Source organism: Ambystoma mexicanum, chromosome 2p (genome assembly GCF_040938575.1).
Source record: "Ambystoma mexicanum isolate Mex_15411 chromosome 2p, UKY_AmexF1_1, whole genome shotgun sequence".
In the NCBI taxonomy this organism is placed as follows: domain Eukaryota; kingdom Metazoa; phylum Chordata; class Amphibia; order Caudata; family Ambystomatidae; genus Ambystoma; species Ambystoma mexicanum.
This window is the reverse complement of record NC_090923.1, coordinates 638,586,271-638,601,799: the sequence shown is the minus strand read 5'-3', so window position 1 is coordinate 638,601,799 and position 15,529 is coordinate 638,586,271. Positions and strand designations below refer to the sequence as shown.

Sequence of the window (15,529 nt, the reverse complement as noted above, 5' to 3'; positions counted from 1 at the left end):
TGCCTCTCTCCTGCGCGATAACTACACAGCCCTTGAAGAATACGTCAACGATAAGGTCACCAGGTGGAGATCGTTTCCAATATCAATGGCGGGTAGGCTTGCCCTTATTAAAATGTTTCTACTTCCCAAATTGCTCTACACATTCGTTAATGTCCTCCTATAGCCCGGCAAACCTTTTTTAATTAAATTACATTGGACACTATCGCAATTCTGATGGCACGCTGGGGTGGTCTGTAAAAAGTGGTTAGACCTGACCCATTCTCAGCTGGTGGATTGAGGCTCCACATTCTGAATGATATTGGCTAGCCACCCAAGCCCAATTTGCATCCTACTGGTACGGGGAGGACCCACCGCCCCTTATGTGAGGCTGGAAAGCCTAGCTTCAGGGAGGAATGACCTTCGGTCACTAATACTAGAGGATAAATATACTGACGACTGCCACTACGACCCGGTTGGGACAACCTTGACCGGGTGGCGCTCAATCTTGGCAAAAACTGGGATCAAACACTCGTACTATAAGCAGCTCCCACTAGGGAAATTCCCCAGGCTGGGCCCCACGTGGGACAAGACACTGAGCTCATGCTGGGAAGGATTGGGGTACCGGCTATTGGCTGACCTGTATCCAATTGGATCCTTCATCACGGGACAAACCAGGAGACAGGGCCACAGGAACACGGCAGTCGAGCAGATGCAATACTACAGGATTCGCGCTGCTATCACTGCATGGCGGCCGGATCACCCTAATGAACCCCCCGAAAATACTGAATTGTCATACATTGCAAATGCCACAAGGCTTTCCACACTATACAAGATGATACTGAATAAAATGTCTGCGACTATACCAGCAATCAGGTTGAAATTGGCTGAGAGCCTGAAGGTGGAACTGTCTGACACCCAATGGAAAAACATGTCCCTCCATACATACAATGCATCCCTGAAAACCAGATTTAGGGTCATGCAATTTAAATTGTTAAACAAACTTTACTATATACACGGAAAATTGAGTAAAATACTCAAGTCTGGGGAACAACTATGCCCCAGGTACTATGCAAACGGAGCCGGCCACATCCACATGTTCTGGAGTTGTCCCTCCCTGGTTGAGTTTTGGGAATCAGTCTTGAAAATACTGTTGGATATAGTGGGGACCGTGCTGGAACGCTCCCCCTTGGGCGCACTGTTTGGAGGTTGGTCCACACTTCAGCCAAAACGCCTCATACCATTTATAAATATGGGGTGCATGATGGCTACAAGGTGCATACTGCTTAAATGGAAAGACAGGAACCCCTCAACAACCAAGGTGTGGCTGGATGACCTTACATGGGCTCGGAACTAAGAAGAGGCCTACATTGATACACTTCCTATCTCCTCTAGACCTAAACACACAGGGGCGGAGTTCCTTTCATATCTAGCCAGCATTACCCCTGACTACCCACCTTGCTATCTTGCTGAACTACCCCATAATCCCCACTGCCCTCCATCAGCAGCTGCTGTGAGTTCGAATTGTAAATTCCCACTGCATGTAATTTTTCTCTGTATCACTGTAATGCTATGTATGTTAACATCTGTAGACTCATATGTGTCCTTGTTGCTGTCCGATTTCCGTTACATGCATCTCCCGCTGTACCTGGCAAGAGTTCATAAATAAAAAGCTTGAAAAAATGTTTTAAAAAAAGAAAAACCATTATTTCTGTTTGTTATTCTATGTGGAAAACATGTTTGTCGGGGACTACAACTTCTATGGTTGTGGCAGTCATTACTTTTTTTTAAAGCATTGAAAATAGACATTAATTTTCAGGATTTACGTGAATACATTTTCTTTTTCGCTGCATTGGTTTTTTTGTTTTTTTTCTTGAATCTTTTGATCTGTTCTCTTAATTATTGTTCAAACTGTTGATTCTTGTTAAATGTAAATGTTTCTTTTAACCAATAAAACAAAAAAACAAAATAATTACAACAAAAAGAAAAGAATTGCAAGTGCATGATTACAAAGTGTCTGATACATTATATAAATAAAAGTAGAACATATTTTGTAATTGAATGGGCAATTAACAGTCACATTCAAAGTAAGTTGGGTGAGCAAAGTTAGGGTTGGCATCTCAACTAGGATTTAGGAATCTTAGAAGAGCAAACAAAATCCTCATATCATCACAGATTTTCCCTGTAATCATGCACCTGTAATTCGTTAACGGAAAAACACACGTACAGTCATACGCTAGTGTCCTATTAACTGCTTTGTAAGTTGTCCTGCTGCCTGCAGGAACTATTATGATTGAACCTCCAAATAATCCACAAATATTTGCAGTATTATATTTATTGAAAACATCTTGTAGAATAAAACCAAAGTAGTGTCAGGACAAGCACTCTCCAACTCACCAATTTGAGTGCCTTTCATTCCTGTGAAAAAAGCTCTGCATTGGTCCCACCTACTTACAGTACTTTGTTGATTTTGACTCATTGGGTGGCTGAAAGGTCAGTATCTTCCATTCAATGTTGTGCAATGCTTCTGCTTCCTCCACGGACACCCAAAGAACTTCTGTCTCTTTTCCCTTTGGAGGCAGGAATCCAATTTTCTAAGAATAGAAGACACTGACTCAGAGGTGCAATATTACATTGACGAGACACCTTAGCTTATGTCTGCTTTACACTTGAATGTTCAGAGTGTAGGAGTTCTACACATTCATGCATGTGACCAATCTAAGGCTTTTATTCAGGGTTTAGGTCTACTTGGTCGAAAATATTTGACCTTTTCCAATTTGACCTATTTATTTGACCACCCGCAACCCCCTTCCACTTCCCCCAAGTTAACATATTCCCTTACCCTGCCCATATATTTATTTAATTTAATTTGACAGAAAATATCAGTCAAATGTTTTTCGATCAAGTATGCTAATACCGTTATTCAGTGCTAGTTTAACCTTTCTAGCTTTCTTTCCTTTGAGCCTTATTAATGATCATAGATTTCCTCTAACAGTTATGTTGCAAGTTCCTAAAGATGCCAGCCAGCTCCTTGCTGTAAAGTCAGAGAAAATTACATTTGGAATGAGACTCCTCTACTTCCTCAGACTGGAATGGCCCGATTGTTTACTGGCAATCTTCATTACACCTAGTCTATCTTCTTTAATACAGTCGTTACGTTGTGGCAGAGACTCTCCTAATGACATATAAATCAGAAGAAAATAATTATTTTGAAACATTGGGTCCTATGGCCCCACCTCCTCAGAGGAACGGCATATGAAGCCCTCATGCTCCTCCCTATTCCTATTGTCACAGGAATCAGATGCAGGACTCTATTCTGGGGTGAGGTTAGTGTGATAAAACTTTAATAGCAGCACCACAGCGTGAACACGGGAACAGACAGCACACAATCCCCAAATAATCCCAACTGTTACCCCACCTGATTTACAACGACATTGCCTTCAATACAAGTGGGAGACAATGGCCTTCTATGAGGAGACAGACATGCCTTGCTGCCAAAGGTTGCTCCCCAGTTTTCCAGAGATAACCAGCACAGATGTACACCCTTAGTACAATTAACACTAACACATTCTTATCATTCGTTTGAAGCTGCTCCTGCTGATAATACAGGAATATACCTTTGGCAGTGCAAGCACGATTATGAATAATTGCGCTAAAACAGCAGAAAACAAGCATACGAGTAATTATTGTATTGATGAGATTTACTTTGACATCCTGACTGCAAACATATAATTCATATAATTGAAAATAGCTTTGTCTCCGAGCTACTTTAGGCCTGGTGCTAAATATAAAGGCCTAGTACTTCCTGAGTCACAATACTTGTCCCATGTTCATTTGGAGTCACTTATTTACATTTCCAGTCGACATTCTTTACACAATCATTTACATATATCTCAATTTTTCCTTCACATATTGTTATACTGAAAATGCAAATGCATAGCCCGAATGGTATACTAGTATGTTGGCCAGAAGCAAATTGCATCATGTGACAAACATTGCAAACCGTGAAACCTGAATGTGACCACTTGGAGTCCATTTTGTCAATGACCAGCAATTTTTGTTTTTGTAACGCTTTGCAAATATATTCTATGCTTCAAATCAACACACAGTGCAAGGCAGCCACAGCTTGAACTCTGAAATGCTAACATAGACAGGAATGTAGAGCCGTACAGAAATGCATTGTTTTCCTCTCATTGAGGCCTTGAAGCTGTGTAAAGAGCCGCACCTAATCAGTAGCCCAGGTGCCGGTTTGTCTGCAGGCGCTGTTGTAAAAGGCAGTTAAATGTGAATTTTATGCATCTAACGGTGCTCCTTCACAGAGGATGGTATTTTCTCTGCCTCAGAACTATCTGACCCTTAGCTCACGAGCCAGCGCGACCAGATAACGTTGGTTGGAATGTCTCCCTGCTGGAACACGATATCCTCTCCTGTGCCAGTGCCCCGTGTTCCCCTTAACAGAAAACTGTCTCTGCAGCCTTTGCTAGAATACTGTTGCTTAGACTGAATGAAGGCTTGTCATAACTGTCAATTACTGAACCCTAGCCTGTTCGTCATTTTGTAAGGGCGGACCAAATGGTATTGTAAAGGATGATGTATTATGTATATATATATGACTGCTTTACCGCTGCTCGCTCTCTCATCTCAAGTTGTCTGGAAACACATGTCGTGAGGCGTTGAGACCTGGTCGGCCGACTGAGATACTTTGACTAATAAACCAGACCTGTTTGGAATTCAAACCTCACCACTGGCGTGTCATTTAGTATATGGCTATTGTGCCTTTATCCCATATATGGACTAACAAAGATGGTGCCCGAATAGGGACCCTCCCTTTGATGCTCTATCGCATACGTTAAAGGGAAGAACGAGTCGAGGACGAGGCTGTCAGACTGGGATCGGAACGTGTTCGGGGCACCCTGTGACAAAGCAGGAGGAGAAGAGTCAGATCAGAGCATTATTCAGAGCCAGTTAGACAATTGTCAGCAAGCCATGAAGCCTGAACTGTTGAAGCCTGAAGTGATTATGATGTAAGCATGAGTCATGAGGGGAGGATCTCTATCTCTATAAAATAGGCATGTCTTTGACCCAATGATGAGTGGAAGATTGAGTTAAGGTGCTTTCTTTTAATACTGTCTCTCTGTTATGTTTTCGTTTTGGGAAATAACAGCAGTTGGGAGAGGAGGAGGAGGCCGTTATACCAGAGGAGGAAGCCGTGTTTGAATGGGCCTATTGACCTCTGTTCACAGCAAAATTAAGTAAGGATGCTCCTGTTGAACAACGTTTGATGAGTTATAAAAAAAAAGGATAGTTAAGCAAGTCCCAAGAATTCGAAGAGATTCCTTGAAGGAGACGCTACCAGTACGAAAAAGAGGACACAGTGTTTATGTGGCCAGAACGCGTGTGAAGCTCCAGCTGAGAAGGAGCTCTGGAGCGCTGAATTCTACTCTCCGGGCCCCCACCGTTGTGAGGGAGGAGCCAACATTGTGAGCCGGGCTGAGACGGGCCTCCCAGCTGACGCGCAGCGCCGCGGCTCCTGTAAGCTCTGAAGCTGCAACACAGCAGGCACCAGCTGATTCAGGCCCCAACGGAAAGAGGAGGGGCCGGGGGTCTGCAGAGGCTGCCACGCCTCGTTCTACACAGCTGATCGGTGCCGCGACATCGATCGAAGAGGTCGTGCTTTGAGAAGGGCTGCCACACGAAGAATCTGTCAGAACGAGGTGAGCGGGGAAAAGCAGATTGATAAGCCAGGCCACGGGAGGAAATATATACAATGAACTATGAGATGTGAAGGGAACTGGAACGTTGAGGAGTGAACCAGAGATAAGGAGAGACTTTTGTAACTTTCAAGCGAACCAGCATAACGTTAGGCCAATGGAGGAATGGCGCTCACTGGGCCCAGTTTTCTCTTGGTCAAAACCTGAAGACCTGATTTTGAACTTGTGGGGAACAAATAGTAGACAAAGTAATGGGGAGATGAGCCCATAATCTAATGACCAGCTTTCTAGAGGCCTGTTAACCCAAAGATTGATGTCCGGAAGTAAAGTACAGTTTCTGACACATATATAACAGCATAGACTATATTTTGTTATCTCAAAGTTAATAAAAGTTATACACAGTTCCACTTAGACTGTGTCCAGAATGGTCATTCCCACCCACTTTTTCACAATTTGGTGGCAGCGGTGGGATTGACTGGAACACGATGGAGGAATTGATAAAGACCTTAAGTGAGGGACAGCAGTTACTACAGCAGGCCCTCCAACTTCAAAGTCAGCAGGCGCAGGCCGATGGACAAGCCTTCCAACAGGCTTTGCAAGTCCAGCAGGCTCAGTTATTGGAAGCCACAAACATGAGAAACCACACCCCAGTACCCACTTCGTTCCTTCAAAAGTTTTCCAGCGGTGAAGACCCCGCACATTTCTTTGTCAATTTCGAAAGGGTCGTCTGGAATGCTCAGTGGCCCCCCGAGAGGTGGTGTCATTACATCGCACCACTTATGACCGGGGAAATGCAAAGTGCCTACCAGGCAGCAAACCCGGCTGGGGACACCGCTTATGCAGACATGAAACGGTTGGTGCTTGAGCGGCTGGGTCACGACGACGAAGCTTACAGGATCAAGTTTAGAGACACTAGGCTCATGTTGGAGGAAACACCCCGTCAGCTATTTTACTGAATAAAAGAACTAGGGGAAAAGTGGATGCAGATACATACCTCAACCACACATGAGGTGGCAGAGAAAGTCATACTGGAACAGTTTATAGAAGTTTTTCCTTTGCCAATGCAGAGGTGGGTTAGACAACACCATAGACCCTCTTTGGTTGAGGAAGTCAACATCGCCTTGGTGTACCAGAAGGCTGGACAGGCAAAGCTGATGGTCTATCCCTCCACACCTAAGAGCGGAGGAAGCCAGACGACTTTGAACAACTGAACCTTAGACAGCTCCCGTTGGCCAAATTCAATGATCAGGAAGCCGGAATGGGAGGGAGGAAGACTCCGACCTGTCCCTGAAGCCACCGGTACGTCACAGCTGTCCAGGCCACCCAGTCTCAGCGCAAGAGGTCCCCAGTGCTTTGAGTGTGGCGAATGGGGCCACCTAGCTCGGTTATGTCTGAGAAAAACCAAGGCGGAACCGATTGATGTGGGAGTTATGGAATCGGCTAAAGAGGTCAACCTCACTGGCCCTGTCCCAAATCGGAAGAACACGTATCCATATGTCTGTGAAGCAGAGGTAGAGGGGCGACCTACCAGAGCAATGCTGGATTCGGGGAGTTTGCAAACAGCTGTAAATCCGGAGCTGGTAGGTGGTGTAGAACATTTGAAAGAAAGAATTCCCATCAGATGTGTGCATGGTGATGCAAAGATGTATCCAGCTAAGGAGATCCGGTTAAAGCTAGCAGGGGAACGAATGATTCTGAAAGCCGCAATAATGCCTGCGCTGCCTGAACCTTTGTTAATTGGCTCTGATGTGCCTGATCTTCCTCGGCTGATCCTAAAACTAGAGAAACAATGGTTAAAAGAGGCTCCTTTCTATAATCACAAAATTCCATCACCATCGCGTAAGGCAAGGAAGAGTAAAACTCAGAAGAAGAGGGAAAAACAGGCCTGGGTCAAAAAGAACATGTATCCCATAGCTGTAGACTGGAAAATAGATGAGCAAGGGGATAGTTTTTGCATGGCCCAAGAACTCGACCCCTTTCTGAAAAATGCAAGAGATTCGACAGGAATCGAGGCAAATGGGAAAACTCCCCATTTCATCAAAGAGAATGGTTTGTACTACCGAGTGACTAGTACTTCTGACAAAGAATTTGTCCGACATTTGTTAGTTCCTAGCAAGTATTACCGGCCAGTCCTTGAAGTTGCCCATCTTCAAATTGGAGAGGGCCATCTCGGAGTTGAAAAGACTACGCAGAAGATTCTAGCTAGATTTTACTGGCCGGGAGTATATGGTCAAGTGCCACGCTTTTGCCAACAGTGTCCTGAGTGTCAAAAAAATAATCAACCAAATGTAAGCAAGGCTCCTCTCCAATCAATGCCTCTGATTTTAGAACCATTTCAATGAATAGGAATGGACATAGTAGGACCGCTAGATCCCACAAGCAGAGGGCACAAGTATTTGCTGGTGATTGTGGATTACGCCACTAGGTACCCTGAGGCTTTTCCTTTACGCTCGACGACTGCCCAACAGATATGTGATGTCCTAGTCCCATTCATCTCGAGGGTGGGTATTCCCAAGGAAATAGTAACGGATAGGGGTAGTAACTTCATGTCAGCGGTCCTCAAACAAGTATGCAAAACTCTACATATCCAGCAACTCCGAACAGCGGTTTATCATCCTCAAACAGACGGTCTGGTTGAGAGATACAACCAGACGATAAAACAGATGCTGAGGAAGACCATACAGCCAGGGGAACGAAATTGGGACAGAGTCCTACCATGGATTCTAATGATTTTGAGGACTACGCCCCAGTCTTCGACAGGATATGCCCCATTTGAACTGTTGTTCGGGAGACCAGTGAGGACCTTGCTGGACATCATGAAAGAAGCTTGGGAAGAGCAGTCTAATTCTGAGATTACTCTGACAGAATATGCTTCAGAACTGAAGGCAAGAGTGGAGAAACTTCAGTCAGTGGCCCACAGTCACCTACAAGCCGCAGGAAGACGAGAACAGTATTACAATCAGAAGTCGAGAATACGTAGCTTTCAAGTAGGAGATCAAGTCCTTGTACTTTTACCCACAACTGAAAATAAAATGCTAGCATCATGGAAAGGTCCCTATACCGTTGAAGACGTCTTGGGGCCAGTGACTTACAGAGTTCGCCAACCTGAAAATAAAATCCCTCTTCAGACCTATCATGTTAACTTACTAAAGAAATGGACTGAGCCAGAGGCGACGATCGCTATGATTAATCTGGAGGAGGGGTCGGCAGAGTACCTGCCCACTTCCGAGGCTCCGCTTGGGAGAGAAGCTTTAAATATCATCCCTGAGCTGTGTCCGGAACAACGAGAAGAGCTGTCCAAGTTATAAGACCAGTATTCAGAATTGTTTTCGTCATTACCAGGAAAAACAACACTAACATGCCACCATATTCAGACCAATCCAGGGGCAAAAGTAAGAATGCGACCATATAGGATTCCAGAAGCTAGGCTACAGGCCGTAGAGAAAGAAGTACAAGAGATGCTTCGGATGGGGGTGGTGGAATACTCGCATAGTGATTGGTGTTCACCTCTGGTGATGGTGCCGAAACCGGATGGGAGCATTTGCTTCTGCATGGATTTTCGAAAACTAAATGAAGTGTCCAAATTCGATGCGTATCCCATGCCCAGAATCGACGACTTGCTGGAGAAGCTTGGGGGGAGGTAAAATACCTTACCACCATTGATTTGACCAAGGGTTACTGGCAAATTCCGTTGTTTCCCGAGGACAAGGAAAAGACCGCTTTCGCTACACCTAGTGGGCTGTTCCAATTTACTGTCCTTCCATTCGGACTTCATGGTGCCCCAGCCACCTTTCAAAGACTAATGAGCCACCTGATCAAGGGCCATGAGGGTTACATAGGGGCATATTTGGATGATATTGTGGTGTATAGCCAGAGTTGGGCCGATCACCTGGGCCAATTAACTGCAATTTTCCAGACTTTGAAGGAGGCAGGTTTACACGTAAACCCAAAAAAAACAAACCCGGCCAACCCATACACCAGATATTTGGGATACTTTGTTGGACAAGGAACTATCTGTTCGCAACAAGAGAAGCTGGAGGCCATACAACAACTACAGTTTCCTGAAAATACCAGGAAAATCTGGGCATTCCTTGGGTTTGTGGGATATTATCGTCGATTTATACCACATTTCTCGACCCTGGCAACTACCTTGACCAATCTGCTAAGATCGGATGCCCCCCCAAAAAGAGAATGGAGAAATGCTAAAACTGAGGAGGCATTTAAGGCGCTAAAGACTGCTCTTTCAGATCAAGCGGTCCTTCACTGTCCCGACTTTAAGATGCCTTTTTATCTGCACACAGACGCTTCTGGAACGGGCCTAGGAGTAGTACTATTCCAGAATAAGGGAAAGGAAGAGAGACCCATTCTATTCATTAGCAGAAACTTAATGCCTCACGAAGTGAACTACACGACGATAGAGAAGGAGTGCCTGGCCGTAAAGTGGGCAGTCGAGTCCCTGAGGTACTATTTATCGGGCAGGAAGTTCACCTTAGTTACGGACCATGCACCTCTGGTGTGGTTGTCCCGGAACAAGGAGACAAACCCCAGGGTTTTAAGGTGGTTCCTGTCGTTACAGCCTTATTCGTTCCAGACTGTCCACCAACCCGGAAGGAAGATGGCTCAAGCTGATTTCCTATCGAGAATACATTCCCTTCCCGAGCGTAAGGGCTTAAGGGAGAGGATATGTGACAAAGCAGGAGGAGAACAGTCAGATAAGAGCTTTATTCAGAGCCAGTTAGACAATTGTCAGCAAGCCATGAATCCTGAAGTGTTGAAGCCTGAAGTGATTAGGATGTCAGCATGAGTCATGAGGGGAGGATCTCTATAAGATAGGCATGTCTTTGATCCAATGATGAGTGGAAGATTGAGTTAAGGTGCTTTCTTTTAATACTGTCTCTCTGTTATGTTTTCGTTTTCGGAAATAACAGCAGTTGGGAGAGGAGGAGGAGGCCTTTATACCGGAGGAGGAAGCTGTGTTTGAATGGGCCTATTGACCTCTGTTCACAGAAAAATTAAGTAAGGATGCTCCTGTTGAGCAACGTTTGATGAGTTATAAAAAAAGAATAGTTAAGCAAGTCCCAAGAATTCAAAGAGATTCCTTGAAGGAGACGCTGCCCGTACGAACCGGAGGACACAGTGTTTATGTGGCCAGAACATGTGTGAAGCTCCAGCTGAGAAGGAGCACTGAATTCTTCGATCGGGCCCCCACCGTTGTGAGGGAGGAGTCAACATCGTGAGCCGGGCTGAGACGGGCCTCCCAGCTGACGCGCAGCGCCGCGGCTCCTGTAAGCTCTGAAGCCGCAACACAGCAGGCACCAGCTGATTCAGGCCCCAATGGAAAGAGGAGGGCCCGGGAGTCTGCGGAGGCCGCCGCGTCTCCTTCTACACAGCTGATCGGTGCCGCGACATTGATCGAAGAGGTCGTGCTTTGAGAAGGGCTGCCACACGAACTATGTGTCAGAACAAGGTGAGCGGGGAAAAGCAGATTGATAAGCCAGGCCACGGGAGGAAATATATACAATGAACTATGAGATGTGAAGGGAACTGGAACGTTGAGGATTGAACCAGAGAGAAGGAGCGAGAGACTTTTGTAACTTTCAAGCGAACCAGCATAACGTTAGGCCAACGGAGGAATGAAGCTCACTGGGCCCAGTTTTCTCTTGGTCAAAACCTGAAGACCTGATTTTGAACTTGTGGGAAACAAATAGTAGACAAAGTAAGCCCAAAATCTAAGGACCAGCTATCTAGAGGCCTGTTAACCCAAACACTGATGTCTGGAAGTAAAGTACAGTTTCTGACACATGTATAACAGCCTAGACTATATTTTGTTATCTCAAAGTTAATAAAAGTTTAATACAGTTCCACTTAGACTGTGTCCAGAGTGGTCATTCCCACCCACTTTTTCACACATCCCTGCAGAAGTGATTAGAGACTCCTCTGCAGATCTGTACATAGCTGATCCCTGATCGACGAGCAGTGGCTAGAGAGCATCGAGGCGAGGGTCCTTGAAGCGAGGCAAATTCTTTCAGACACGTGGTCGTGACGATTCTTGATTGCGCCTGTATACGGGCGAATTGCGTCCTGAGAGACGAATTGATTGATCAGGTGAGTCGTGCCCCAATTCTTAAATGTCCTGATATTGGTTGAGTGTTGCACTTGCAAATACAAACGCCCAGGGTAAGAAGAGGTAAGAGTTAACCATGCCTGGGAAATTGTCTTCCTGTCTAGTGAGATTTTTTCACTGCGGCAGACAGTCTTTGGAAACTGGCCAGGCCGCGGCACCCGAGGGGTCGCCGGCACATGATATGTACATTAAATACAGAATAGGGGCAATAGTGTTAATGCAGTTTGGCATAGGCAGACCAGCCATGTATCAGACCTTCAGTAGCCGAATAATGGGAGCTTCGAATTAGCACGTATAGAACATTTAGAATCAGTTTTGCAACACAAAAAGGCCAGACCTGCAGCGTTCGACGTTGTAAGGGACTGGAGAAAGGAAGCAAATCAATGCTTGAAAAGTAAAGGGAAATATGCACGTAGACATAGATCAACTGTAGAGAAAGCACTAGAGCATGATCAACAGAAGCAGACAGAAGCCATTAGGAACATGGATCGGGCCTTCCAGTTAGACATACAGAAAATATATCCTTTACAAGATTTGCATACATCAGACAAACTGATAAATAAGATACTAAATGAGCGAAGAAATGACCATCAAGTACTGACCCAGTTGCACCGCCTCCCTATGTACCTCCTCCTGTTGCTGTTCCCACGATTCCATCTGCAGTAGTCGTCCCATCTGCGCCCATGACATCATTCCCTCCCCCTCCTACAGAGCATGAGTTATACGCTTTGGCTGGCAGTTCTGCACCAATAGAGACCAAAAGAGGAAGTATTAGACTGACTCGTAGTACAATTAGTAAGGCACGGAAAGACGAACTGAAACAGTGGGCTGAGACGTATATTGATGATAGCAATGAAGGGGTTGTGCAAAGTTCCATATCCAATCACAGAGGCCTTGGTGAACAGCAAGTATTTTTAGAATTTATGGGAGATTATCTTGTTAAAATATGGAGTGATTTGACTAGTACAGTGGAACCGCAAGAATTGCGTGATTTGATTGTCCTTTCCAATTTATGAGATAATGCACCAAAAATAAGAGAACATGTAGGGCGAATATTTGTGTTGAAGCGAGAACTTGATCGAATGCATAAAGAGATAACGAGTAAGCGTGAACCGCATATGTCATTTGTCCAGAAACAATTTCTTCCACCGTTGAAACCTGTTAGTGAAGAGATGCAAATTTGTACGTGAGATGCACTTAGATGGATTACGGATGCCACCATTTCCCCGATTGAAGTGCATGATAAGTTTAGTCAGTATACACCAGAAATGCAGAGAAAGTTGTTACAGGTTATGGTTGAGTATTTACAGGATGAATGCATGAAAAAGAAGGTTTGTTGTCCTGCTGATTTGATGATGATTTATAAAAGAGCATTTTCGTCTGACACCAGAACGACTGCTTTTTACCTTGATTTGGCTTTGTTGCTTAATAAACGTACAGATGTGGAATCCCCTACTTTGCAATTACCTATGAGGGAGGTGCCTCCCAGGTTTGTCCCAAAAGTAGAGGTTGCCGCTGATGGAGCGAGTCCAGCGCGAACGATAGAAGCCCATTATATTGCACAGTTTGTACATGTTCCCTTTTCTAGGCAAGAAGTGAACACTATAAAGCAGACGGTCCCTGACATTAGGAAAAATCCTGCAGGTTTCTATAATAAATTGAATCTGTTTTGAAATCATCTGTTTTTACACTGAGTGACATTGATTTATTGTTTCCTGTGATACTTCCTGCGGATATATGGAAGCATATTAGGAGTATAAATGATGTGCCGATGTTAGGCGATACCTAGGGAAACTTTGATTAGAGTTGATAGTGAGAGAAAGGCTGGGGAGAAACCTCAGCAAGTCATCTTAACTTTGCCTTCACGAATAGTAGAGAAACTGAAAACTTTAGTATCTGAGAAGAGAATAGTTTGGGACAAATTGACTGCTTGTCTACAAGGCAAATCGGAAGGAGCAACAGATTTTTTTAGCCGATTTGAAGATGTATTTGTAGATTTTAGTGGTCAAGATCTAAGTACCGAACCTGGAAAAAGATCGTTTGTTGATAAGTTTGTGCGAGGTTTGTTACCAGAAATTCAGACATTGATAATGACATCTGAAAGCATATGGCAAGCGAAATCACAAAGCAAAGTATTACATATGGCCCAATATCATGAGAACCGAGTAAATTCAGAAAAGGATAAGGAAATAAGAAAGAAAGGAGATTTGAAAACCAGAGTGTTACTGCAGCAGGTAGCCAAAAATAAAAGAGGTGGTGGAAATGCACTGCCTAGAGTCCAGTTTGTATTATCATCCAACATGCAAGGGGGTCCCATAGGTATAAACCAATGTGCCTATTGTAGACAAGAAGGCCATTGGCGAGCACAATGCCCACAATTACAGAATAGGAATGGGACTATGTGAAGAAGACCATTTATCGGTCGGCCAGGAATAGCGGGCCAGAATAGAAACCAGATGCAGTCACAATTTCAGGATAATCAGATTAATCAGAATCATCAACAGAACGCCATGAATAGTGGAAATGTATTTGATAATCCCTCCAACGCATATTACTCTGGAGACTTTACATCTGATGATGTACTGTTCCATTAGGACAGCCCGAAACAGGGGTTGGAACCGCTGCCTATTCGCGTTGACCAGAAAGGGCCCTACATAGAAATGAAGGTTGGGAACAGGGACGTCATTTCACCAAAATGCCAGGGGTAGCGGAAGTGACATCACCCGACCCTTGACCCTCTGATGACATCACAGGAAGTGATGTCATTAGACCCCGCCCCAAAGTGATATAGCGGGTAGCGATGGTACACGACATTTCACCCGTTGAAAAAACAGGAAGTGGCATCACATAGCATTGTAAACTATGAAAAATATAGTTATGATATCACTATATGATGTACATTCATACAAGAATGGATCGCCATATGTATCATTAAGTTCAGTGTTTATTGGCCCGTATTACCAAATGACTGTGTATGCAAGCAGACGTCGATGACCAAATGATAAGCGTAAGTGCTATATAATAACACATCATTAAGCGCTTTATTTAGAAAAAATATACTCCCAATATCACCCAACCTGTGTTGGTACTCATTTATCGACCTCAGAAGGATGAACGGCTTAGGCTTAGTGAGGCGTTTAAGAACAGACTAAATCAGTGACTCACCCCCTGAAGTGTGCCTGAAATAAACATTTAATGAGACCAGCAATTACTGTATAGAATTCCAGAAAGACACATTATTTGGTATACCTATTCTTTCTTATTTAGGGTCAGTGCTGAAAGTGTTAGAAGAAAAATAAGAACAAGTGCCTCAAGTCTTTTTTTTTTAAGGTGCCTGAACAAGAAAGCCAGCCACCCCAGAAGTAAAGAGCCACAGCCCAGGAGCTTGCATAACTTAAAAAAAAAAAAAACAAAAAAAAAAATTATTTTTTTTTTTTAGTAGAGGTCGCAAGGGACACCACAGAGGTCGCAAGGGACACCACAGAGGTCGCAGTTGCGACCCCTGGCGACCCCCAAATGACGTCCCTGGTTGGGAATAGGGAGCACATTTTTCTAGTGGACACAGGTGCACAGAAATGTTCGATCGATCATCAGCGGGTTCCAAATATACCACTGTCAGGGCATAGAAATGTTTCAGTAGGGTTATCAGGTACGCCAGTAATTAGTCCAGTTTCTCAACCAGGGCCAATCACTTTACCGAATCTTGTCCGTTCCTTTT

At 44.4% G+C, this 15,529-nt stretch overlaps 1 protein-coding gene across 3 annotated transcripts in view; it reads right to left on the bottom strand.

Annotated features, from left to right (window-relative positions):
- LOC138566633 (acylamino-acid-releasing enzyme-like) overlaps positions 1-15,529 on the bottom strand; it is a 1,029,593-nt gene that overhangs the window by 284,309 nt on the left and 729,755 nt on the right. For all 3 annotated transcript variants that reach the window (XM_069644173.1, XM_069644175.1, XM_069644174.1), the window contains one exon: positions 2,432-2,570. In XM_069644173.1, coding sequence (XP_069500274.1) covers positions 2,432-2,570 — 139 coding nt within the window. The remainder of the gene's footprint in view (positions 1-2,431; positions 2,571-15,529) is intronic.